This window comes from Phascolarctos cinereus, unplaced genomic scaffold, assembly GCF_003287225.1.
Source record: "Phascolarctos cinereus isolate Bilbo 61053 unplaced genomic scaffold, phaCin_HiC Scaffold_5;HRSCAF=322, whole genome shotgun sequence".
In the NCBI taxonomy this organism is placed as follows: Eukaryota; Metazoa; Chordata; class Mammalia; order Diprotodontia; family Phascolarctidae; genus Phascolarctos; species Phascolarctos cinereus.
In genome coordinates, this window is record NW_027555958.1 from 216,908,900 (window position 1) to 216,936,313 (window position 27,414).

The window sequence follows — 27,414 nt, forward strand, 5'->3', positions numbered from 1 at the left end:
TTTTCTTGAAAGAGACATTTATTTAGAGTCTCTTCAGTTTCAAACAAATGTAGAACAATGTTTTGCTTTGTTTTGTTTTTTTTTGCATTTTAAGCCTTCAGAGCACATATATGTTGCATGTACAGCAAAATTCTTTTTTCCATAGAGTCCATCTCTGACTCATGTAAATATCACAGTCATCAGACAAAGATTTGCTTTAAAGATAACTGCTTACAGACCTGCTTGAAAAATGACATGATTAAAACAGCTCATATTGTTTCTGACAACATAAACGCTAAAGACAACTCATAATCTTAATTCCAAAAGAAAACACTTTCCCAAATCAACTACCCCAAAATAAAAATATCAGTTTATAATTTTCTCAAAAGAACCCCAACAATTTAAAATAAGTTCCAAATATATACATATTCATAACTTAAGTGCTCATTTGCTCTACACTTTAGACCCATGCAAGAGTTATAAGAGGAAAGATGTAAAATTCTTAAAGAGGTTTTTCTGAGAATGCAGTAAAACTCTTCACTCTGGCAAAGAATAAGGGGGTATACATCTTGTCAATTTCAAAAGCTGTGACTGCAGTCTCACCAGTTGACCTAGAAAGAGAAGGACAAAATATTAATTTTTAACTAATTTAAATTCTCTTGAAATCCTTTTATATTTCTTAAAGCACAAAGCATATAATCATTGAGAATTTTTATGATCAACAGTGTATCAAGGTAAGAGGGAGGAAAAGTGACAAATCTAGTCTCTTTTCTTTTAAAAGTAGTAAAAGGAAAAAATAAAGATAAAGAAAACTAAAGAACAAAAGTTAAGCAACTGACCAGCACCAAAAAGGAAGAAGCCAAGACTACACATCTTATTTCTGGGACCAACTGCCTTTCACATTAGTTAAAAACTATTTATATTAGTTAAAACCAATCAGAGCTGCTTGCTACCTGTTTTGTACAATTTCTAAGCTTGGTGGTTCTCCACTGAGTAAGACCCTCCAGCAGACTACAGCAGCAGAACTGCCTTCTGGATTATCTACTGCTTTGAACTATGTGTGCCCCCACAGAAGGCTAGGATTGGAGAAGAATAAAAATCGTTATTTATATATCTGAAAGCGATACGATTTTTAAACAATCTTGTTAAGCCCCCAAACCATGCTGGTAGAACTGTGAATAAATAGTACCCAGACCTTCTACCTCTCAAAATGAAGAATTTAAGAAGAAAAGGTTATCTTATTGGAAGTCAAATGCCTGTGTTCTCTCAAACCTAATAAAAGAATTTGATTATCTTTACCAACTAATCTCTTTCCTTAACTTAAAAAGAAAAGCTGGCTTTTATGCCACACAATCAATAACAACAGCATTTACATGCTGACTCTTTTTTCAATGAATGTTCCACACAGGTAGATCTGGTCTCCCCAAGTAAGCCTCTCGAGGGGGCAGAGACTATCTCATGTCTCGTATCTTTCTCATCTCTCTTGCTCGCTAGTATGTAGCACAGTGATGGGTACATACTTCAAAAGATCCGTGGTTTCACTGGTGTGGGGCACTCCTTCCCTGGTTGAAGATCACCACCCCTCGCATGCCTTAGTAGATGGTCTTCATGAAATGCTGTGGCCAAAAAAAATAATAAATTATCACCTGGTGGCCAACCTTCTGGTGATGAGTTTCTCTGAATTTAAACTTGGCTGATTCTCAGATGACAGACACAGTCTGTCAATGGTCTGGTACTCAAAGCCCTTCCAGCTTAGGAGGAGATAACAGAGCTTGTGCTTCACTAGCATAACATGTGAGAATCCAGGATCACTTCCAGACACAACGAGGACACAGTGGGTAGAATTTGAGAGGAGTGAAGATGACAAGGTAGGTGCTTAATAAGTGTTTTCAAGTTGACTACTAATGAAAGGGAATTGGGGCATGCATAGTTCAGAAAAGTGGATAACCCAAGAAACACTTATAGCTGATCTGAGAATATACTACTTGATGCTCTGAGTAGAATAATGTTCCTAATTAACCTTTGTTTAATATAACAATAAAACTAGTTTCCATTCCTATCAACAAACTAAATGGCAGTGAGAGAAAAGAAACCAAAGTTTAAAAGGTGCAAAGGAGAAAAGGTTGGAAATAGCACAGTATTAAAAGTTTTTCCTGTATAATTTAAATAATCAATATACAGTAAATCAGTGTCATCATTCTACCCCACAAGGAATCTCATCTATTATGAAGAATCTAAAACCTGATAGCCTAGGGAAGAAAAAAAAAACCCTTCTTATGTATATTTTTTCTTATTAACACTCAAGACATTGCTTACTTGTATGTAATGTGGCAGGAATGATGTATCCACACAAGCTTGTTGAATCTCTGATGGCCACTGGAACAAAGCTGGAGACCAACATGAAAACTTTGATCTGTTTCTTGCACAGGGACTCGACGAAAATACCTATATTTGTAGTCAATTGGTTTCTATAAAAGAAAAGGTAAATAAGACCTAAAAATCTTTTTTACTCCAATGATTATTTCTATACTTGTTTTAAGTGAAAGTGACAAAGATAACATTAATAATCCTATACATCTATAGTTTGTGCCTTTTCAAAGCATTTTATTAGTTAATATCCCATTTAGTTCACCACAAAAATTCTGTGAAATACAAAGGTTGGGTAGAATTACCTGTTTTTGTTTTGTTTTTTCCGCTGAAAAAACTGAGGCTCAGGGAATAGAATGACATTTACAGAGCTAGTTGGTGGAAGAACCATGACAAGAACTTGGGCCCCAGGCGCCTGATACAAGGCAGCCTTCTTCTACTATACCTCAAAGCTTCTGACACCCAGATTTTCTGACTTTCAACCTATTTCTGGACTGAAGATACACTTCCTTCAAAAGAAAGAGGGAAATAAGAAAAAGGAGTGGGTTGGGAGTAAAAATTAGGAGTTATATTTTGGACATGTTGAGTTTGAGATGCCTTCAGGACATCCTGTTTGAAATGTCCAATAAGTAATTGGTGATTCAGAAATGGAGCTCAGGAGACTGGGGCTGGATATATACCTAGACCTCATCTGCATAGAAATCGTTAAGCCCACGACAGGTGATAAAGAAGAGAAAGAAGAGAAAACAGCACATCACAGAGCTTTGTGACATACTCATAATTTAGGAGGCACAATATGAAAGGGTGATCAATAAAGAAAATTAAGGAATAGCCAGACAGGCAGGAGACCAAGAGAGCAGTCTCCTACTATCTAGGAGGAGAGGGTAATCGACAGTGTCAAATGTTAAAGGGAGGTAGAAGACTGAAGGTTACGAAAAGGTTTTATCAGATTTATCAATTAAGAAATTTTGATAACTTTAGAAAGGCCAGTTTCAAATGAATGATGAGGGTAGGAACAAAGGGGCTGAGAACTGAGTGAGAAAAGAAGAAGTGAAGTAACATGTACTAACAGTTTTTTCCTAGGAATTTGACGATGAAAGGGAGGAGAGATATAGGATAGTAGTCTGAGAGGATAAGTCAAATTGTCTTTCTTTTTTTTTTTTTCCAGATTGGCTCTTCCTCTCTCCCCTAGGCTGGAAATGCACTGACCACTCAGAGACCCAATTCCAGTGTTGATAGAGACTCTTTAACCTATTACTGTTCTGATGGGGGACAGCTTGTCCCTTGTTTGGCAGACAGGTGGCCCTCTGTTCCCAAGGGTCCACCACCACATTAGCACTGAACAAAGTGCAGACACTCAACTGGTTTTAGCCCTAAAATTACCAAACTCATAGTAAACCCTAAAAATGACCAGAGTTTAGAAAACATTCCAGTTCTCTTCAGATACAAATCATGAGGTATTCTTATTTTTTTTAATGGTATGGTTCCTGTCACTAATGAAGCAGTCACTTCTTGTGTCTTAAGAAACAGCACTAATGAATACTGAATTGCAGAAAGAAAATGATTGATTCTTCCTCATGTGACTGATCAATCAGCAAGTATTTGTTATGCATGATATATTTAACACACAATACAAGCAAAGTAAATACAAAGTGTTGGCAGGGAGACTGGTGTGAGGGGAGGTCTCAGGTCTAAGGCAATACTACAGGGGAGCTCTGCAGGGAGCTCAGGAAGTCACTCTGGTGGCTGTGAATACAGAATAAACTGGTAAAGGACAAGATTCACATACTTACTTCTTCTTTTTTCTTAGTTATCACAGCGAATACTTTGGTTTGATTGTCTGTGTCCTGGGACAAGCGATAATGACCAAGTAGGATTGCATCAGTTCTAAAATAAGAGAAAAGCCCATTAATTAGCTTTCAGATGTATGTAAGCCATAACAGAAAGGAGACCAATGAGTGATGGACTCTGTAACAAGTTTCTCTAACATGCAGATTGGATGAAAGGACTCAACAAATAAAAACCTGCAATTCTTAGTTCTTAAACGAGGAACAATGGACTGGGGCTCCTCAGGGGTCGTCAGCACCATGACTTGGCCATCAGGAAAGAATCTCATATATCTGTGTTAAAGAAAAAGGGAAAAGAGAAGCCCAAAACACTACTGACACAAGTATACAATATATAAAAACTTGGAAAAGCTAAACAAATTATGTTTTCTATGTTAAGATCTTCAGGTACTAAGGGGAGGAAAGCATCAAGATAGGTGGTAAGCAATGGTGTCTTTCATAATAAGATGCATTATTCTATCTGAAGAAGCCAAATATTTAAAAACATACTAATCTGTATCTATAAAACTTCTCACAGACTAAATACAACTGACTGAATAGCATAAAACAAGGATTACTGACAGCCCTAGGAGTTGATGATAAAAACTGAAGTTCTTTTTATCTTTTTTTAGAAGAAGAAACTTAAATTTGAGCTTCACTCACTGAAAGAATATCAATCATGATATTCCATGCTGAGCAACACTGCTACTCAACTTGAATAGATATTTCTATACTAAGAAAGTTTTACTGCTGACTCACTGAAAAAGCCACATTTCAAGAATAAGACATTGAAGAGAAATCACAAGATCTTTGAACAGGTAAACAGGTGGTGGTAGTGGTGGGAAACAAGTACAATAAAGGTAAAAGAGATTCTGGTAAGTTTATATCCATGTATTGAATAGGGGTGAACAAGGAGAAATGTTCAAAATGTCTCTTTTTAGAGTAACCAGAGAAAATAAAGTATTACTTCTAACTAAAGTACTTAGAGTATAGCTCCTGTGTCTAATGGTATGTATGAAACACGGTGTCTGGGCAAATAACTAAGGTGAAAAAAAAGTCCAAACCAATTTGCACTGGACAAGTACAAATTTTCCTATTTGAATCATACTTGGGTAGATATAATTTTTCACTCACTCAGTTTACTACAGTTGTACCTGTAATATTCCACTTGGTGCCAGGCCCGATAGAAACCATCAAGTGATTGTTCACCTTGACGAATATATGTTGTTTTGCTGATATAAACTCCTATGGAAATGGAACAGATTCTTAAAAGCAAGGTTATAAAAAGAAAAAATATTTTAAAAACCACAATTGTGTGTAAGATGAGAAATCTATGTGTGTCCCTCTAGCCCCATTTTTGTCCTCTAAACATTTTTTACTAAATATGCTGACTGTTACAATTCCATCTCAGCAAATCAAAACACACTGTATTTAATAAAGGTTCATGCTACTTTTCCATACTTCCTGACTTCTAAAAGCTTCACTTACCATCAAACCGAACACGGGGCCGTTCTAAAAACATCTCTCTCCAGGAGGTGTAAGGAACAAGTTTAATACAACTTCTGCCCCAAACTTTCAAGCAGGCTAAACGCCAGATTTCAGGGTCCCTAGGTAATTAGAGCACATGTCCAGCTTCATTATACTGAATGGAATAAGTCCCACTACTTGGAGACATAGAGAAATATATCAGTTATAGTAGTGCAAAGGGATAAATAACTTTAAATTTACTGCTTTTTGACTGAAATGACAGCGTGCAGCTATGGGGGTCAACAACTAACAATGCTAATTTTTGAAACTCCTTTTATAGTTTTATTTAGCCATTGTATTTTTCTAAGGACTATGTTTTAACTGCTTTCACATGGTGAGATAAATACATAAAAAACTGTTCTAATGAAAATTTCCCCTTTCTAATTCCACCCCTACAATATTGTTCTCTTATATATAAGAAAATATTAAAATAATACAAGAGTGCTATGTTCTTCAAAAATTAAATGGCAACACAGTAAGTGCTTAATGATGGTTAAATTATGCCACAGAAATCCACTGAAATAGAGAATTATTTCAGATTAAATGGTAAAATAAAGAAACTGATACAAATTTTAAAATATTAAAAACTTATTCTAAAAAAACCCAAAATTTACCCCTGAAAATTTCTTCCAGTTTCAGGCCATCAAAACATCTGTTTGCTTGACATAAGTAGACAGCAAAATATTAAAACCCTAACAGTTAACCCTATTTCCACACCCCAACACACACACACACACACACACACACACACACACACACACACACACACACAGAGTTAGTGGTTTGCTCTGATCTAAATGTGAACCACTACTGATAAAAGACTTACTAAATTAATTGATACGTATCCCCTGAGACAAAGAAAGAAGGGTACCAAGTGATAAAAAAATAACGGTACAAGTAAGATTTCTCAAAAACATTTCTTTACTAAATTAATTTGGCTGGCATGGAAACTACCCACTGAAAGAAGTACACTATTCTATGTGAAAACAGATGATGTTACATTTATCTTACTGAACAATTAAGTTACACAAATCCCATCAGAAAACTGTACTACAGTTTTATTTGGAACACTTCTACATGGAGTTCGTAAGATTTAGAACTGGAAGAGGTCTTTGACATTATGTAATCCAATCCCATTTTACAGATGATGAAACTAATGCCTAGACTTGCTCAAAATCATACAGATTTACATAGATTCAGTATTCAAATCCAGTATACTCTTTCAACTATACCACACTAAGGATTTTGAGTGTATCACTTTATTAAATTGTACAACTAGCCTTCCCTCAACGATATGTCATTTGGCTACTGAGTTAAATTGCTTCATAAAGTAAATACCTGGCACAAATATAGAATCCTCTGCACACCAGAGACAACTGTTCTAATGATCGAAGATCCAAATCACTAGAAACCACCCATCGGAAAATATACATTAGGACTTCCATTGGCAAAACTGCAAACAAAAAATAATCATTAGAATGACCATCATGTTTTAAAAAAAAAGTTTTTTCCTATATACCATTATGACTATTTTATTCTTGGTTTTATATAAAACCAATGAATCAGCAATTTCTATTTAACCAAGAATAGATAAAACTATATTCTGTATGCATAGCAAGTTGGTTATATTTTACTTCACCTAATTCACATCTCTGAGCAAGATGCTTCTTGTTACCCCAATCTACTTCAAGGAGGAAACAATGTTTTGTTTAAAGTCTGGAACTAAAATAAGGCTCTACTAAAGAAAACAGGTATCTTCATATATTACCCAAAGCCCTTTCCCTGCCCCACCCTAAATATCTTATGATGCCTGATAGCACAGTAGATACAGGGAACTGTCTAAATACAAGAATAAGTATTACAAACCTGCCTCCATGTCTAAACTGCTACTTTTGATAGCAAAAAAATATTGTCCTATTAAACCTTTTGCACTTGCTTGAAAATTTCCAATTGTCTTTTGGATCTATAAACTCCCAAGGCAAATTTAACACATTTGCTTCAAGCAAATAAAGTATAAACATTTTTAATCATTTATGCTATTCACAAATTCCTATACACATTTGCTGGTACATAAGGTCCTTGAATTCCTTCTAAGTCTCCTAGCTCCACTACAATATATAATCCTCACTCAAACAACTAATTTACCAACTTTTACATTCTCCACCCCAAAAACAGAAATATCACCAATACAAACATTATGTCAGAATTTTAAAATTTTAATTGTCAAAAACACATATTCAGGAATTAACATTTCTTCCTATACTGCAGGCTAGAACAACTGCTACCTACCTGGTAAAAATGTGTGCAAATCTGAGAAACTTAATACACTTATAATGCATCTTATGTAAAAAGTATTTCTTGTCAAGTAATAGCATCCAGAATTTCATACCTGAAATGTGAGTTTGACTGGTGTCAAGCTCAGGCTGACAAAGTTTGAGCATGGATTCCTGAAAAGTGAGTTGCTGCTGGAAGTACGACAATAAATCTGCCATTTTGCTATCATCATCATTATCCTCCATACTGAGGCCGGAAAGAGGAAAGGAGAGAAACAAATAAAGTAAACACTTTAATCTGTATACCTATATATTGAGAATTGCCCTTTCTGAGCTCTCCCAATATAAGAAAGGCAATGGAGTGACAGATTTCTTCTGATTTGCAAAGGGTTTCATACTTGGTCTTTAGAAAAAGGAAGCTTAATAATGGCCACTCTGATTCCAAGAGGTTTGGAGTGTTTTCTAACAGACGTTCAGGATTTAATGAAGAGTTTAGTCTTATTTTTGAGCAGAACATAGGCTTCATGAGCTAAGTAGAAAAGGTAACTTCAAAGACCAGAAGTTTTAAAATCATATGGTTGAGGTGGTTTATGTATCAAGTCCTTCTTGAAAGAAAATATGAAATCTAGTAGAGATGTAATACACAGGTGGCAGCTCACTTTCTAAGAGTTTCCTAACAGGTGGATCCTAATTTCATCCACCTTCAATAAAGGAAGAGAGTCAACTGGAAAATTTAAGAAGGGCTTTTAAGTCATCTACCAGTGCAAACAATTTTCAACATTCTGTCCTTCTTTCCCTAATGTAATTAGCTACAAAGATAAAAAGACTTAACAAAAGGTTCAGAAGAACCTGATAGTTCAGAAGAATTAGAGAGCCAAGAGAGGCTTTTTGTCCAAGAAGGACAAGTTAAGGTAAGGAACCAGTTTCCTTAACTACAAAATAAAGATAATAACAATTGGTGGCAGCTAGGTGGTGTAGTGGATAGAGCGCCGGCCCTGGAGTCAGGAGGACCTGAGTTCAAATAGAGCCTCAGACACATAACACTCACTAGCTGGGTGACTCTGGGCAAGTCACTTAACCCCAAATGCCTCACCAAAAAAAAGAAAGAAAGAAAGAAAAAAAAAAGATAACAATTGCACTACCAACCTTAAAGGATTGTTGTAAGGAAAGCACTTTACAAACTGTTAAGTGCTACATAAATCTGAAATATAATTATTATGCAAACTTAAATACTACTTTCTGAAAATTTTTGTAAGAAAAAACAGAGAACTTATCAATTCTCTTTAAGAAAAGATATCAATTCTTAAATACTTTTCACAGCATTAAAAGTTTATTTTAAAGGGAAGATGGAGGAGTATTTCCATATTATATTCAGCAAGTAATCTGATACAGATATTCCTATAATAAAGTATATAACTAAGTATAAAATAAATATGTTAAAAATATAAACTACATAGTAAGTATATAAAACAGGGAAAGAATGGCGCTTGAACTGGGTCTTGGATGGAAGGAACTGAACAAGTAGAATCAGGAGTAAGGGCATTCCAGGTACATGGAAGAAAGCGAATTGGAGGTATTGGTTTAAATTAATATTTTAAAAAGCTGTTTGATTATATTTCAATCTTTCTCTAGTTAAATTAAGTAGCATGTAAAACAGAGGGATTTAAAAAGTTTAAAAGTCATTCAGTGTAATCCTTTTGGATAGCTTACTTTTAATAACAAAATATTTCTCAATCACCAATTTTGGGCAAAGCCAAACAATTTGCTTAGAATTTTTATTTCAATGTTATGCTACCAAATTTTCATTCTTCAAATATTTTCTAAAATGTTGTTGATCTAAACATAATTTGGTTGAAACTACATAATTACCACCATTCTGTTATTACACATTTCATCAATTGGGCAAAAATGCTTAAGTTTATCAGTCTTTATGCCACATAATAGATCTAATTATATACTCACTAGCTATTTCCAACGCCATCACAATCTGGAGACCGGGTGTAAGTAATCTTGAACTCTATATCAGGTACAAGCTGCATAGCCCTACGATAAAACTTGATGGCTAAAAGAAGAAATAAAATGAAATTATTTAAACACATTTTGTCATTTGTTCCATCTTAAATGTGGCTTAATTTGGTGATTTTCTTTAGGCACACCAAAAATCCCTTCTTTTGAAAGTAGTAATTCTGAATGATTTACTTTTGTTTTACTGGCAGTTCACAGTAATCAAGATGACTATAAAGCTAACTGTTAATAAATATATGTCCTCTTCTTCCTAAAGCTGGTAAATCATGTGAACTTTTAACTTAAAGCATTTACTTAGAGTAATACTTACTAAAATACTTTCAGTATTTTGTTCCTCCTTACTAAAATGCAAATTCTTTGGGACCTGGGACCAAGCATATTTTATAACCAGTCCCTACATACATCTAGCACAATGGACACACGAAGAGGAGACACCCAGTAAACATTTGTTGGATTTGAAATCCATCTTTTCACTAACTTCCCTTGAGTATTTCCCTACTCCACTTTTTGGGGAGCTTTGAAACAGCAATTGCTGCTACTCAGGTCAGTTAGTCAATGAACATTTATTATTAAGTGCCTACTCTGTGCTAGGCACTAGGCTAAGCCTGGGAATAAAAAAAACAAACAAACCAGAAGACAGTCCCTGACACTGAGGAGCTCAAAATCTAATGAGGGAGAAGATGCAGACAACAAATATACAAACAAGTTATATACAGGATAAACAGGAAATAATCAAAGAGGGACAGCACTACTATCAGCTAAGAATTATCTAAATAGAATGTACTTTTTCTTACCATCACAAGCAAGGAGTTAAATTAAAGGAAGCACCAGCTGACTGCTGCTGGGAGTAATAGAAGCCTAAAGGGCTTTTAAAAATTACTTATTCTTCTATTCCTAATTATTCAGTGCAGTTAAAAAATTTATACCCCTGGACTCTTCCCTGTCATTCCCCCTCCCCCCCACCACGCCCCTTCACCCTACAATCTGTTGCCAAGGCTTGCTGATTTCACCTCTGCTATATCCCTTGCATAATCCTCCTTCTCTCTTCCTCTGGTATGTGCCACTACTTGGGTCAGGTCCTCCTCACACTCACACTACTCAGATAGCCTGCTGGTGGGTCTGTCTGCTTCTAGGCTCTCTCTCCAATTCATCTTCTATTCAGCTGCCAAAGTGATTTTCCTAAAGCACAAGTATCTCACTCCTACTCAATAAACTTCACTACTGCCTCCAGGATGAAATAGAAAATCCTCTAGTTCATCCTCAAAGCTCTTCATAACCTACTCCCCTTCCCTGTTTACAATCTTCTTATACTTTACACCCTCTCCTGTACTCTTGGAATCCAGTGACACTGACCTCTTGTTCCTCAAACAAGATGCTCCATCTCCTAACTCCAAAAGTTTTCACTGTCTGCCCCCCTCCTCAAGGGAGAATGTTTTCCTTCCTCAAAAGCAACAGTGTGCAATGAGTTCAAGGAAACCACCCTCTATCCCACATGTCAACATACATATTTTTCTAACTATCCCTGACAAAAGTGTATCTTTCCTCTACTCATCCTACTATATAGTCTATTAGCAAAAGTGCAAAGGTTGAATTTTTTCTTCTTAAAATTTCTTTCAAATTCTAAGATAAATTTTATTGATTCCTTTTGTTTTTATATTGTCCTTCCTGAATATAGCTCACACCACCCTCCAGAATTGAGCCATCCCTCATTACAAAGAAAAACTACCTGACGAAAAATACCCGTGGAATCTAATGATACTAAGATCTCAGTTGTGCTTTAAAAATTCAGAATTAATGTTATAAATAGAAGACAATTAACTGGGGGTATAAGGGAGGGAAAGAGGATATGTGGCAGAGTACAGTTGCAAAATTACAAAGCATAAGGACGGTTCCAAAGAAGAGATATGGGAAGACATTCTTAACCAACAGATATCCTAGAATCTTGTTGAATTCTCAATATGATCACTTATACCTCAGAAATCAGCAATGCTACAAATCAGGGTTTGATTTACTGTGTTGACTGTCTAGTCTTAAGAAAATGTTAATAATACAGATTAAATTTTAAAGCGTATGTACATAAAATCCCACTCCACCCACCAGTCACGTTGTTAAAACATTTTAAGTGCTAAACATTTAATTTTGTTCAACATTAGAATTGAACCTTCCTTTGTAACCAAAAAAACCAATCCAATAAAAGATAATGCGGAAGCCCTGTATGCTCAATAAACATTGCTTGAGCTCAGTAGGAGTGTAGTAGAATGCTCAAGGAATGAAGTCATCACTAGACTGGAGGCTTGGTGACTTAATAATTTTTAAGTTAACAACAGTAATAATGATAATTGGCATCTATATAGCTTTAAGGTTTGCAAAGCGCTGAACACCTGTTATTTCATTTAATCCTCACAATACCCCTGTCTCCAGGCCACTTCTTTGCACACATGCAGAAGTACATGGGTATGGCACACTGCATATATTTTTGGGCTTTCTCAAAGTATAAGTTTTACTGTTTTTCTTCACTTTAAAAATTTTTGCAATACGGGACGGCTCTCTTAGAGGGAGAGGAGAAGGGACAGTGGGAGAAATTCTGGTGATATATAAAAACAAGTGATATCAATAAAAATTTATTTTTTAAAAATGAAATGCAGAGTACTGATTTTCTTCCACAACTGACACAATGACAATTCTACCAATTAATGCAGCGTTCTTTCCCTTTAATCTCCCACCTCTCTGTTATAAGGAGGGAAATCACAGAATCACGGATTTAGGGTTGGAAGATCCAGGCTGAACCTGGAGGTCATCAAATCTTTTATAGATTAGGAAATTGAGACTCAGAGAGGTTATAATGACACTTACCTAGAGTCACACAGCTACTAAAGGATCACACATTTAGAACTGGAAGAGAATTTAGAGGCCATCAAATCCAACTCCATCATTTTACAGCTGAGGAAACTGAGGCTCAAACATGTTAAATGAACTGCCCAGGGTCCCATTAGCTACCAAATTTCTGAGGCAGGATTCAAACCCAAGTCTAATGAACTTCAAATCCAGTGCTCCATCTACCACACTGTGGTCTATTTCTTGTTTCTTCTCTAGGTCCAAGATTGTTCATTATAACTACTCAGAATCTAGCTTCCTTTTAGTGTCCTTTTGACTTGGATCATTGTGTATGTTGCTCTTTATGGTTCTGTTTACTTTTCTGCGTCAGTTCACACAAATCTTTCCATATTTCTCTGGATTCCTGAAATTCATCAATTCTTACTGCCCAATAATATACCAACACATTTATAAACTAGTGTGTTTGGCCATTCCGTAACCAGCCTTATTCCTCCTTTGTTTCCAGTTCTCTGAAAGCGTAAGACTAGTTTTCAAATTAAGAACTGTAAACCACGAATGGCCATGTGAAAACATAGTCTAGGATTACTAACAGCAAGAGGAATACAAATTAAAACAACTCTCAGGTTACACCTCATGGCCTGCAAGTTGGCAAAGATGATAAAAAAGGGAACAGTTAGTGATGTGTCAAGACAGGTGGTGTATTAACCCACTACTGGTAGGACTATGAACTGGCTTAATGCCTCTGGATTATAAATTTTGAATTATGCATAAAAAATGGACCAATTATTCACTCCCTCTGACTCCGTGAGCCTCAAATGCTTTCTGCTACCCCAAGCAATTAAGAGACAAAAAGAAAGGTCCAATGAATACAAAAATATTCGTATCAGCATTTTGTGATAGCCAAGAACTGGAAATAATATGGGTATCCATCAAACGAGTAACAGATGAAAAAACTACCATACATGAATGTAACAGAACACTACTGTGCAATAAGAAATTAAGAATATGAGGAATTCACAGAAACAGAAAAAAAATATTCCCATGCAGAGTGAAATAAACAATGAAAACTAACAAAGAACAGTATATATAATGGTTACAACAGCATAAATGAAAAGATCACTAAAAGGAAGGTGATCTGAGTAACTGAAAAATGATGGTCCTGCAGAACAGATTCTGAAACATAACTTCCCTCCACCTGGTCAGAGGTGGGAAACTATTAGGGCAGATCACTGTCCTTTGTCGGATGTGGTCACAATGTAAGACCTTGTTGTCATCCTCTACTCCTCACTTGTACACCTCATACATCCAATCCGTTGCCAAGTCTTATCATTTCTACGGCCACAATATCACTCCTTCGTCTCCTTTTCACTCATACAACCACCACTCTTTACCTTATGCCTGGTCTACTGCAAGAACCTCCTGGTTGGTCCTCCTGCCTCAAATCTTCCTCCAGTCCCTCCTCTCAGCTGTCCAAGTAATCTTCCTTAAGCCTAGACCTGACTATTTCACTCCCTTTCCACTCCCTCCAGAAACTCCAGTGGCTTCCCTACTACGCCCAGGATCAAATATAAAGGCCTAGATTTGGCTTTTAAATCTCTTCATAACCTGACCCCTTCCTATCTTTCCAGTCTTCTTCACTTTTACAACCCTCCATGAACTCTATGATCTAGCAACTCTGGCCTTCTCACTGTCGCTCCCCCACAACACTCCTAACTCTGTGTCTTTTCACAGGCAGACCCCCATCCCTGGAATGCTATGTCCTTGCCTTTGCCTCTGGGTTCTTCTGGCTTCCTTCTAGACTATGCTCAAACCTCACCTTATCCAAGAGGGCCTCTCCCACTGCTAATGTCTTTGCTCTGACCTACTGTTTACACTGTATTCATCTTGTAGGTACATAGTTGTTTGCATGTTACCTCCCCATTAGAATTTGAGCTCCTTGAGGTCATGGACTGTGTTTTGCCTTTTTTTTTCTTTTTTGGGTGAGGGGGAGAATGTGTGTGGTTATTCTTGGCTTTTAGCACAATACCTGGCACAAAACCCTTAATAAATGCTTGTTAAAAGTTTTTCTTTGCTACATGAAAAGGTTCAGTCTGTAAAGTGGGAAATGACTGATATATAAAAAAAGGCTTCAATAATTATTTTAAGTACTACTATGAATATTCTGATAAATATTGGAATTTTTTTCCTGTCTCTGACCTCACAGGAGTAAATGCCTAGTACCCAGATCACTAGCTCAAAGGTACAGTTTAGTTACATTTATCACATAATTCCAACTTGTTTTCCAGAACAGGAAAACCAATTCACAATTCCACCAACAATGTATCAGTCTCTTTATATAGACACTCTAACTTTGCTTAGTTTTCATTTTCAGATTAAAAAAAAAAAACTTTGCCATATTATAGATGTCAATGAAACCCCAGAGTTTTTTAAATTTGCCTTATTATCAGGGATTTAGAGATAGCTTTTATATGGCCATTGAATAGTCTTCATTTCTTTTGAAAACTATATCTTTTCGCCATTTATCTATGCATTAGGGAGTCGCTCTTGGTCTTAAATAACTGTATTACTTCTTTAGATACTATAGTTATGTTTTAAAGCTTTTACTTAGGAATTTTCAATCAATACTTTCTGTGAAAATGAACACTGAGTTTGATGTGTCACAATTTCAGTTTATGTCAATCAAAAAGCATTTATTAGCCTTCAGAACTGATGTAGTACATACTGAATCACTTTCATGCACTGAGGTCACTGTTTTTTTTTCCTCATCCAGTAAGTACATCCATGGCATATCAACACACACTGTCAAATAACTAGTTTTAGGATCAAAATTCAATCAGTATTTATTGACTAATTTTTTTTAAATGAGGCCATGACTGTTGTGACAAGTCTCAGTCCAGAACCTCCTTTATTAAAGCAAATGAATACCTTTTCTGCAACTTACAGTCTCAGAGAACTACCTTGGTTCCTGAGAAAATAAGGAACTTGCCTAGGTTTACATGGTCACTAAATGATGGAGATGAAACTTGAACCCCAGGTCTTCCTGACTTAAAAGCCAGCTCTCTTTGTCATATATCATGATGCTTCTTGCACTATTACTGAGGATTATATTAAAATCCAACAACTACTTATGAAGCACCTATTATGAAGTAACTATGAAGGCATAAGGCATAGGGTGCTAGAGACATAAAGCCAAAACCATTCTGCTAGGGAGGTGGCACCTGAGGTGATCCTTGAGGAAAATAAGGATTCTGAGAAGCAGAAATGAGGAGGGATATGCCTTAGGCATGGTGAAAAGCCTGTGTGAAGGAACACAATAATGATAATGAAAGTTTCTGATGCTTTATATTTTACAAAACACTTTCTTCACAATCTATGAGTTAAGTGGTGGCTATTATTATTATCATTATTATTCCCTTTTCACATAAAGGAACTGAGAGGTGATGTGACTTGGAATGGTCACATGGCTACTAAATGTCAGAGATAGATAAGAAGATAATATATCGTAAACTAAGCACTCACTAGATATGGAATTAAAGGGTCTCAGTTTGAATGCCAGCTCACCTACTCAATACTTGTGTCACTTAACCTCTCCAGGCCTCCTAACCTGGGATCCATGAACTTGTTTTCTTAGTATTTTAATGACTATATTCTTTTGTAATCCTAAACATTTTATGCATTTAAAAAGATTATTCTGAAAAGGGATCCGCAAGCTTTGCCAGACTGCTTCCAATGGATCTATGACACACAAAAATGGTTAAGAACCCCTGGACTAGATGTTTTTTAAGGTTCTTTCCTACTTTAAAGCCCATAAATCTACAAAGTGTGAGAGGCAGGATTCAAACATATTCTATTGCTCTTTCTACTACACCACCTCTCACAGAAATATACCATTCAAGTGAATCTTATTCTCAAAGGATTTGGCTTAAGGAGGGAACAACATACACACTCAATTGGGTATGGAAATTTATCTTACCCTACAGTAAAATAGGAGGGGAAGGGGACAAGAGAGCAGGGGGGATGATAGAGGAGAGGGCAGATTGGGGGAGGGAATCATCAGAAGCAAACACTTCTGAGGAGGAACAGGGTCAAAAGAGAACAGAAACAATGGGGGGCAGGATAGGATGAAGGGAAATATACTTAGTTTTTCACAACATGATCACTACGGAAGTGTTTTTTACATGACTACACATGTATAACCAGTATCGAGTTGCTTGACTCTTCAATGAGGCTGTGGGTGGGGAGGGAGGAAGGGAGAAAATCTGGAACCCAAAGTTTTAAAAACACATGTTAAAAAAATTGTTTTCACATGCAACTGGGAAATAAGAAATACAGGAAATGGGGTATAGAAATCTATCCTGTCCTACAGAAAAATAGAAGGGAAACAGGGCAGGTAGGTGGCACAGTGGATAGAGCACCGGCCCTGAAGTCAGGAAGACCTGAGTTCAAATCCGGCCTCAGACCAAACACTTGACACTTACTAGCTGTGTGACCCCAGGCAAGTCTCTTAACCCCAATTGCCTAAAAAAAGAAAAAAAAAGAAAACAGAAGGGGATAAGAGATGGGGGGAGAGATAGATGGGGGGGAGAGATAGAAGGGAGGGCAAATTAGGGGAAGGAGTATTCAGAATGCATGCCATCTTGGGGTGGGGGGAGGGATGAGATGGGGAGAAAATTTGGGACTCAAAATCTTGTGGAAGTGAATGTTAAAGACTAAAAATAAATTAATTTTTAAATTTTTTTTTTAAAAAACCAAGAAAAAAGAAAAAAAAATACCATTCGAGCCCCAAAGAAGCTTACTAATTTCAATAATCTCTTTCTGGCTTCAAAATCTATTTAAAGGTACAGCTAGGTAGCACAGTGGATAGAGTATTGGCCCTGGAGTCATGAGGACCCAAGTTCAAATCTGGCCTCAGACACATAACACTTACTAGCCATGTGATTCTGAGCCAAGTCACTTAACCCCAATTGCCTTGCCAAAATGAAATAAAATCTATTTAAAATAAATGTAGCTTTAAAAAGCCACATTTAAAAACTGGGATTTTGGGGGCAGAGCCAAGATGGTGGAGTGAAAGCAGTGCCTGGCTTGAGCTCTCCTCCAAACCCCTCCAAATACTCTTAAAAAATGGCTCTAAACAAATTCTGAAGCAGCAGAACCCACAAAAAGACAGAGTGAAACAAATTTCCAGCCCAAGACAACCTGGATGGTTGATCAGGAAGGTGTATCAAGCCGGGCTGGGAGTGCAGCACAGTGTGGCGTGGGAGCGCAGGCCGCAGCAAACCTGGAGCAGGCCTCAGAGGACTGAATCTTGGGCAGCTGTAGAGGTTTCCAGACTCCTCAATCCACGAATGCCAAAGACAACTTAGAAGGTTAGTGGGAAAAGTCTGTTTCTGTAGGTGCTGAGAAAGGAAGGCGGGGTCTCATTCCCCAAGAGCATGGACGGGGGGGGGGGGGGGGGGGGGGGGGGGGGGGTGGAGCTGCTTCCTGAGCTTCCGGCCCACAGACTGAGGGGGAATCCAGTGGCTGATCAGAGAAGGATTGCAGGGATCTCTTTGCCAGTGCTGAGGCAGGAATCTCTTCCTTTGCCCGTGTTTGGATCTGGGCCACAGTTCTGGGCAGCGGTGCTAGGGTGAGGAGGAGCGCTGGCATGGTGGAGCTTGTAGTGGCTGTGGAGAGGAACCCCTCCTCACAGTTACAGGACAGAAAGGAGTACTTGTAGTCACAGGCCAGGAAAGGAGTAAACACCTGGCCCCTTATCATACCACCTTGGAAGAACTGAAAATTTACAGGTCCCTACAAGTATCTCTGAAAACAGCTGTATAAACCCCCTGAAGCTTGGGAAAGTGCATTCTCCACACTGGAAGCAGATTCGTCCTTAATAAAGTTTAAAACTAAAAACTGGGATTTTCCATTTCTCAATAGATAAGCAGTCAAAAGATACAAACAAAAATTATTTCTAGAAGAATTGCAAACTATTAACAACCATACAGATATAAATGAGTGCTTCAAGTCACTAATGCTAAGAGAAATACAAATCAAAACAACCTTGAGATTTTATTTTGCCAGCAAACTGGAAAAGATGACAAAAGATAGGAACACTCAATGTTGGAAGAGGTGTGTAAAGATCAGCCCAGTAACACACTGTTGCTAAAGCTGTGAACTGGTCCAACAATTCGGAAATGGACTTGGAATTATATAAAGGAAGAGGCTAAAATCAGCATATCCCTTAACTCAGAGATCCCACTGCTAGGTATATACTCCAAGGAGGTCCCAGACAAAAAACAAAAAACAACCAAAAAAAAGCTCCACATACGCCAAAATATGTCTAGCAGTACTTTTTATGGTAGCCAAGAATAGGAAACAAAACACATGCCCATCAACTGGAAAACGACTAAACAAATTGAGTTACATGAATGCAGTGGATTATCGTAACGTAAGAAACAATGAATATGAAGAATACAGAGAACCAATGCAAAGAAAAGCAAAACTAGGAAAATCTAAGAGGACTCCAACAATGTAAATGGAAAGCACAAAACCAAAACTAGGCACCATATGCTTATAATGATTAAACGTGGGAGACAATGGTGTGGAACACTACGTTTACTCTTAGACTGGGCTAATGTACTGGCTAGTTTTGATGAACTGGTTTTTCCCCCCTTTTTATTCTTTGTTACAGATAACAAATAGTTCTTACACTGCCCCTATCTCATATCCAAGGCCCAAGCAACAAGCCCCATCCAGTCAAGAGGCACCAACACTTTTATTGACAATATCAATAAAAATACAAAAAAAGGCTTTAAATATAAGAAGTAAATAGGAGGGAAGGTCTAGACTGGAGGCTTCACCAGTATAATAGAGTTACAGTGTGGAAACGTCTTCCTCTAATGCAAATCTGTAACTTACGAGTCCTAGAGAGCTTTATAAAGCACTGAGAGGCTCATGGCTTTGCCTGTGGTCATGTGTCAGAAATATGACTTGAATCCAAATATTCCTGACTTCAAATTCTTCCCCCTTTGTATCTCATCAAATTTATTCTTATGACAAGTCATCCAATAACAAAAAGTTGCTAGTGAGTGATATTGTAATTACACATTTAATCAATATTAGTCTAGACAGGGCATTTTACCTTCATAGAGAGCTCCATTTTGCTCTTCTTCCACTGCTTTCAGGAACAGTTCTCTAGCCTGTAAAAACATGTAAAGGTTTAACTTCAAAAAAAAAAATACTGCAAAGCCAAAGATGTAAATTTTCACTCATCATGGCACTGACAAATTATTTTAATATTAAGGGAAATTTATTTGGATATACAGGTTAGAATTCATAGAAATGGGGGAAAATTATAATATGAGACAATGACATGTCTGCTTCTTTTATTTTAATAATAGCTACCATTTTTAGCTATTATTGTTTTATGGGTTTGTAAAGCATCTTACATATGTTTTAGCTATGTGAGCTTTACAACAACATTGTGAAGTAGGTGCTATTATTATCATCCCCATTTAACAGATGAGGAAACTGAGGCAGAGGTTATGTGACTTGAACGGGGTCACAGAGGAAATGTCTGAGGCCACTTGGAATTCCAAGCCTTGTGCCCTATCCACTGCACCATACCTGTTTCATTCGAAAGAACTTGAACCAATTTCTAGCTGAAGGTTTTCAAAATGATACCATCCAGGGATATACAGAGTAAAAAAAAGGAAAAGAAATTACCCTAAACTTGCTCTACTTTACCTTTTGGCTTCCTCACAAGAAAGAAATGCAATATATATTCTTGGAAAACAAGTTAATATTTGGACAAATTAATTCTTTCTTTTCAAATAGACACTGATCGAGTTCACTAGCTCACTGGACCTTGATAAAAGGTATTTCAGAAGTCTTAGTGTATTCTTTAAGCTAGTAAAGCTTGAAAAATGCACTAAGACTTCTGGGATACCCTATACTGTCAAGACCAACAGCTATCCTAGGGACATACTTGATACTGAAGATGAAAAACAAATAGAAAGCAGTACCATCCACAGTCATGGAAAGACCAAGGAGCCCCACAAAGGATACAATATTGGTACCATCCAATTCAGCCTGTGAAAGTCAGCTAATCTGATACATATAAACTGTCAAATTATTCTGACATGGAAGAAGTTACAAACTGATAAAATGACTTGACTTTGATAAACAAGATCTTTCCAAATTCACATTTACTGAAGAAACTGGTTTACTCCAAGGGAGCCAAGGCCTGTCTAGTTGAATATCCCCAAAATGCAGAGAAAACATAGCGATTACCCATCATCAGTCTAAACAGTCAGGATCTTAAAACAGAGAAGGCCCACGGTCCCCACCTTTTCTTCTTTCGCCTGTTCTTGCTTTCCTTTGGTATCTGTGGCCTTCACTAAAGGCCCTCTTGTTGATCCCCTGGATGATCGAGTTTCTAAACCACTGGAACCTACACCAGGAGCAAGTTCAAACATCCACTGAGCTCGGAACATCTGGAGTTGTGCCTAAGAAAAAGTATTTGAATTCACCATTGATATAATTTTAGATTTTTAAAACAGTGAGCAGCACAACTTTGAAACTGTAACATTTTCAATATTTTAAAACTGCAAAATTTTAAATAAACTGTAAAACTATAAATACATCTATAACACCTATATTTATTCTCAAGCCTAATATTACAAGACTAGAAGGCAAGAATTAAGTCTGCCAAATTATATATATTTTTACAAAATTTATTTCACCAATAAAATATATATAACAACTCTACTTTAGAATTTTCAGTTTCAAGCAACTTGAAATAAACTATGTGAATTAGATGGGTCAGGGCCCAAAATAAATGAGTACAATACTCCAAAGAAATTATGCTATAGGTTAAGCCAAAATTATAATTAGATTTGTAAAAATAACTTACAGAATAAGGACTACTCAATGGAAGCCTTCTGATACTCATATACATCAGTCAACATCTCTGACACAAAAGCACTGCTAAAAATTCTTTGGCATGATCAAAATTTTTCCTGGTTTAAAGTTTTTTTATAGTACACAAAAAGCTACACCATGGCGACTCTTATTTATACAAGGTGAAAAAATCCAAAGTACAAACTATGAAGCAATTTTTTAAAATTTGCAACTAAAAAAAATAAAGGAGACCACACTGCAAATGTGAGCACCAGGTTTTCAAACTTATGATCCGACATTTTCTATTATTTATGGAGGCCTCAAACTGGTCACCTGTAAAATCAAGAAGCTAGAGCTGATCATCTCAAAGTTCACTCCAACTATAAGATTCTGTGGTTCTTTATTTCCAAAGAAGTGTGCAGTGTAAAAAGGCATAGCAATAGAATTATAAATTCCTTGACAAGTATTGTGCCTCAATTTTGCTTCGTGGAACCAATGAATAACATACCTGCAGGTTAGCTTCTTCAGGACTTGTATTTTCATCATCTTCAGCTCTTTTGGAATCAGAGCGACAATCATCTTCTTCAGCTTCTGCCTGAGAGGAAAACATAGGCATTTCAAAATAAGAGTCTGATCTTAACATGCTGGGACAGACTTGTTGAAAATAATTTCACCAAAAACAATCCCAGTCCAACTGTAACAACATACTCATTTTCATACAGTCAACATGGGACTTTCTGTTCAAGGTCCTCTAGCATTTAAAGCCCTTCAGAACTGGGTTCCAATATACCTTCAAACTGGGCAATAAACTTGGTAAACCACTCTTCAAATCTTAAACTGTTATACAAATGTTAACTACTACAATTATTATTGTTATTATCTTTCCAGAATTACTATACATTTCTCCCCTTCACATTCTCTGTTACAGCCAAACTAGTCTTCCTGCTATTCTACACACAGTATATTCTGAATCCTTACTTTCCTTCAAAGTTCAATTCACTCAGCACCTTCTACATGAAGACCTTCCTGATCTTACCAGCTGCTGCTGTCTCTTCCTCCTGGCCCCCAATTACTTTACATTTCTTCTGCATGTACGTATATATGTCCCAAAGCAGCATGGCCTCAAAGGCAAGAAGAAATGGGTTTCAGTCCCACCTCTATCATGTGACCCTAGGCAAGTCACAATCTCTCAAGCTCTAGGCAATCCTCTAAGACTAGAAAATGCAGACGTGTCCCCTGCATCGGTAGAGGGAGCTTCCTCATCTGAGGTCCCACTTCAATTAAATCATGGGTCCATGTCCCATCCCTGACCCTATAAAACATATATGCTGTTTATCCCAACAGAATGTAAGGTTCCTGAGGACTTTGACGAAGGGATTGTCTGATTTGTGCCTTTGTATCAACAGCACTAGTACAGTGCCTGACACAGAAGTGTTCAATGAATACTTGTTAATCATTAGATTATGCTCAATAAGAAATAAGGATCCTGAGAATTAATGAATCACCAATAATTCTATGATCTCATTTTCAGCAATGGTTTCTACCTCCTCTACCACTATACTTTTTTTTCTGTCTACCACTATACTTTTAACAATGTTATTAACAAGTGCTGTTCTGAATTCCACCTCTCTCCCACAACTTCCCATTTTAGGCTCTCTAGTGGCCAAGGTATTTCCTACCTAGAAATTGCTATTAAAAGTGAACATTACACTGTATTTAATTATAATCTGGTTTTATAACTTTATTTTGACTCCCTTTTCAGTTTCTGTCCTTTCCAAAGGATTTAGATTAAAAAAAGAAATATATCCTCACCCTAAGAATGCCAGCTGACAATAAATGGGAAACCTGCTCCTTCATTACATACTGCTGTGAACTACCAGCTTTTCCTATTATGAGAGAGCTTCCGTTTTTTACATAAATGTCTTTGGTTGGTTTGTTATATTTGGCAAGGAGTACTTTATAGTGTATTGTACAAGTTACAATAGCAGGTAACCAGAACACAAGGTTTTAAGTTCAGCTGAAATAGAAACAAGACTCAAAAAATTAGCATCTAGGATGCAGAAAGTCCTGGAAAAAATTTTTTTTTAAATTAGTAGTAGTGTTTCATGAAAATGAAGTAGTTCCTGACCTCCAGACAAATTCTCCATGAGTTACTCCAAGGAACTTGACTCAGAAAATAGTATGTATCAGTTTTGTTCTCAGTAGATTAAAAAAAAGGCTAATTTGCAAGTTGGTTTGAGAATAAATTAGACTATTTCATTCAAGTATTTGGTGGTATGGCATAGATGGACTTGGAGAGTAAGGACACCTGTGTTCATATCCTGGCTCTGAAGCTTATTAGGTATCTGCCCATGGGCAAGTCAGAACCTCCCTAAGCATTAAGTTTCTACAGCTGTAAAATGGAAATATTTGAATTGCCTGCCACATGAAATTGTTGAAATAAAACACCTTGTAAAACTTTAAATCACTACATGAATTATTATACAGATTGCTTGTTTTCCATAAGGGCATATTCCTAAAAATATGTGTGATTCTAATTTCTACCAACTGGATTATTTTTCAAATGTATTGACCAAGTTTAATTGGGCCATAGTAAATTATTTTGTAAAGTGACAATTTGTTAATATTAACTACCACTCATTTTATTTTTCAATCCAGGTTTTCCTATATTAGATCTGCATAATATGGAGTACAACTAGACTGCTATTATCAGGAATAATTCTAAAAAGAACAACTAATATCTGTGTATTGCTTTAGTGAATAATAGAGAACACAAAAAATTCCCCCCCATCAGATAAGGATGTATCTCCCAGACTTTTCTTCCACAATTACCAATAAAACTGAGCTCTTATGAGATTCTCCACAAGTTAAACTGTTAGTTACTACAGAAATGGAAAAGGAATTTGCTCAACACTGAATGTGGTCAGTCAAATAAAAACTGTGACAACCAAGGAAATTGCCTTGTATCTTCCTTTTATGGTTACCAGGAACAAATACACAACTGAAGTTTAATGTAATGTTCTAAAGACAGTGAGGTTATGGTACTAAACGTTAGCTATATTTGAGTTTCCTTATAATGGCTTAAAAAATGCAAAGAAAATAATTTTGCATCATAATTTTCACTACTTTTTTCTAAAGTGCAGTATCCTTAACCCGCAGCACTACTTTACAAATAAATAGAGAAGACTTCTTCCTTTCTTATCTTCAGTGGCCAGACTTTACTAGCCTTTCACTAACATAGTAAACATTTAAGTCTTGAGCTACGACTTTCAGGAGTTTTCAGAAAAATAATCATGAGGAAGGGAACTGTTCCCTCAATAGTTATGGAGTTAAAAAATAAATCAGAGCTCAACAAACTTGCTTTGGTCCTAAGAATCAATTCCCAAATTTAAAAGCAAGTTTAATTTTTCAGTTTTCAAAGAAAGAACAAGTGTGAGATAGGGAGAAAGAGAAAAACTAGCAAGTTTTCATCAAACACTGGTATCCAACTTCATTCAGACATTCAAATTAAAGTCAGGAAGGGTCTACAGTTTCCTTTGGAAAGGCTCAAAGAGAACACTTTAAACCTGACCTGAATACCTCCTGCACCATAATCAAGTCTGGTAGTAGTTTTAACAGCCATCTATCCTCGCCAGTTCCCATTACTCTATCTTCCATTCCCTTCAACATCCTCCCTCTTAACCCCCAAGTGAAGTACAAAATGGTAGGTGCAACAAGAGACTGGTTAACTCAAGGAACCCAAAGGCTTGTGATGGCATCTTCTGACGGTGCTGTATTTAACTTTCATATTATCTTTCTTTTGAATAAGTCTATTCTCCCAACATCGTTCCCTAAAAGATAAGACTTGGGAAAGGCATTCTGCTTTGAAAACTTTCCAATCTAACACTTTTCACACTATCCCCAAACTAATTTAAATAATTTATAATGATATGGGGGGGGAAATCACAGGAATAATTTACATTTATAGCATGCTAATGGAGCCCCTTATTCATTTACAGCAAGTCAGAATGTTTTTCCTTGCACTATTAGGAGAAATAGAAAAAAGAGAAACAAAGTTGGCAGGAGCCATCAACCAGCAATTGAACCACTTAGTTTGGGACCATTCCTTGGTTGCTGAAACTATAAGTTGAAAACATAAATTTAGCTACTTAAATTGGCAATTTATTTGTTACCAAAGAGATACACTTCATATCTCTGGCCCCTGTTTGCTCATCTATAAAATGAAAGGATAGGTTCAGTTCTTAACCTAGGGTCCAAAAACTTGTTTTTTAAAAATACTTCAATACCTATTTCAGCATAATTGGTTTCCTTTGTAATTCTATGCATTTTGTTCTATGCATATGAAAATATTATTCTGAGAATGGGGTCTCTAAGTTTTACCAGACTACCAAAGGGGAACATGACTCAGAAAAGGTCTAGATCTCCAGGCTCCCTTTCAGCTCTTAATCCTATGATTCTACGAAAGCTGACTGCATAGACGGCAAACTCCATGTCCAAGCATGCAACAGTAGCAAAGGATTCCCAGCTGTCAAGCTCTTGAAGACTAGTTACAAAGTGGTCCACCTGGAAGGAAACAGCCCACGCCACCAGCCTGGGCTCTTCCTTGCCCATCAGATGCCTTCCCCCAAATTTCAACAAGTAAAACTATCATCCAGAACAGCCTACCCAAAGTGTTCCCACCCACAGCCCTGGCTGCTGCTGTTCCCGGGGCTTCTTGCCCGTCCACAGGGAATACTTGCTCCCTGAAATTCCTGACTCCAAAAAAGGCAACCAGAGAATGCCCATGAGCTAGAAAGAGAACTGAAAGTTTAATCTGGCTTCCCAGAGAAGACCAAAGTAACAAACGCTCTGATGTCCAAGTTTCTCTCTAAAATCTTCCCACGGGCTCACTTTAATTAGGTAATCCCTAACCTGTCATTTGGGGGTGCGGTGAGGAGGGAGGCTGAATGCTCTCCAACAAAAAACGCACCCTCTGGAATTTCAGGATAGAGCGAGCTATTTACTGCCTGGAAGGGGTGAGGGAAAGGAGTGATGGGAATCCACAGGTTGCCAGGGCAGTGAGGCGGGAGGGGCTGCGGCAAGATTCAAGTCCTGGTGCAAATCTGGCTTCAGACCCTTGCTAGCTAGCTGCGTGACCCTGGGCAAATTCGTTTCATTGGCCTGCCTCAGTTTTCCTCATCTGTAAAATGGGACAACAGCAGCACCCATTTCGAAGAGTTGTTTGCGAGGATCAAATGAGTTGTAAAGCTCCCCTCACACAGTAGGCGCTTAATAAATGTTTCTTCCCTTCCTAGAATGCTTGTTGACTGACAGAGTAAGAGCGGGTGGGAGGGAGCCAGCCCACTTTTTTCACTCTCATTAAGGCAACATGCATAGAGTAAGCTCCTAGCACAGGCCAGACACTGGACTGGGGGCTGGGTCCCCCTCCCACCAGCCCCAAGGTGGGGGGATGGGAAGGAGAGAGGTCCCCTCTTATCCCCCGCCGCGAGTCCGCCCCCCCCCCCCCCCTCGCCACGCTCGGGCTCCATTACCATGCTGGCTGCGGCGGCTGCAGCGGCTGCGGCGGCGTCTGCGGGGGGCTGGCTCCCCGCGTCGGGCGGGCCCGGCCCCTCTCCCTGCCAGGGGCGCGGTGTCGCGGCTCGGTCTCGTCTTCCTCCTCCGGCCCGCCTGGCTTAGCAGAGTTCTCGGTCGGAGAAGCG

General features: G+C 37.5%; 1 protein-coding gene across 2 annotated transcripts; it reads right to left on the reverse strand.

The window, feature by feature from the left end:
- Positions 1 to 27,329, reverse strand: FBXO9 (F-box protein 9). 2 transcript variants are annotated; one of them, XR_002326011.2, is made up of 14 exons: positions 27,247 to 27,329; positions 22,224 to 22,310; positions 21,163 to 21,321; positions 19,956 to 20,013; positions 9,935 to 10,034; positions 8,089 to 8,219; positions 7,038 to 7,152; positions 5,661 to 5,779; positions 5,327 to 5,417; positions 4,371 to 4,466; positions 4,140 to 4,233; positions 2,296 to 2,447; positions 1,500 to 1,595; positions 501 to 590 (listed from the first exon to the last, which is right to left on the reverse strand). XR_002326011.2 is itself a non-coding variant. In XM_020993849.2 (13 exons), exons 1-13 carry the CDS (start codon positions 27,247 to 27,249, stop codon positions 482 to 484), a joined length of 1,314 nt encoding a protein of 437 aa, XP_020849508.1. In that variant the 5' UTR covers positions 27,250 to 27,329; the 3' UTR covers positions 1 to 481. The 2 variants fall into 2 exon arrangements, 1 of the variants encoding a protein (XP_020849508.1); XM_020993849.2 differs by lacking the exon at positions 1,500 to 1,595 and having other exon boundaries at positions 1 to 590.
- Between the last annotated feature and the right edge of the window lie 85 nt (positions 27,330 to 27,414).

What these genes read in the sequence shown, in the direction of transcription:
- FBXO9 (XM_020993849.2), bottom strand. An exon ending in CTGAAGAAGCTAACCTGCAG is followed by an intron (nt 21,322 to 22,223) that starts GTATGTTATTCA and finishes ACTTTTTCTTAG; the next exon opens with GCACAACTCCAGATGTTCCG. An exon ending in AACAGGCGAAAGAAGAAAAG is followed by an intron (nt 20,014 to 21,162) that starts GTGGGGACCGTG and finishes ATGTTTTTACAG; the next exon opens with GCTAGAGAACTGTTCCTGAA.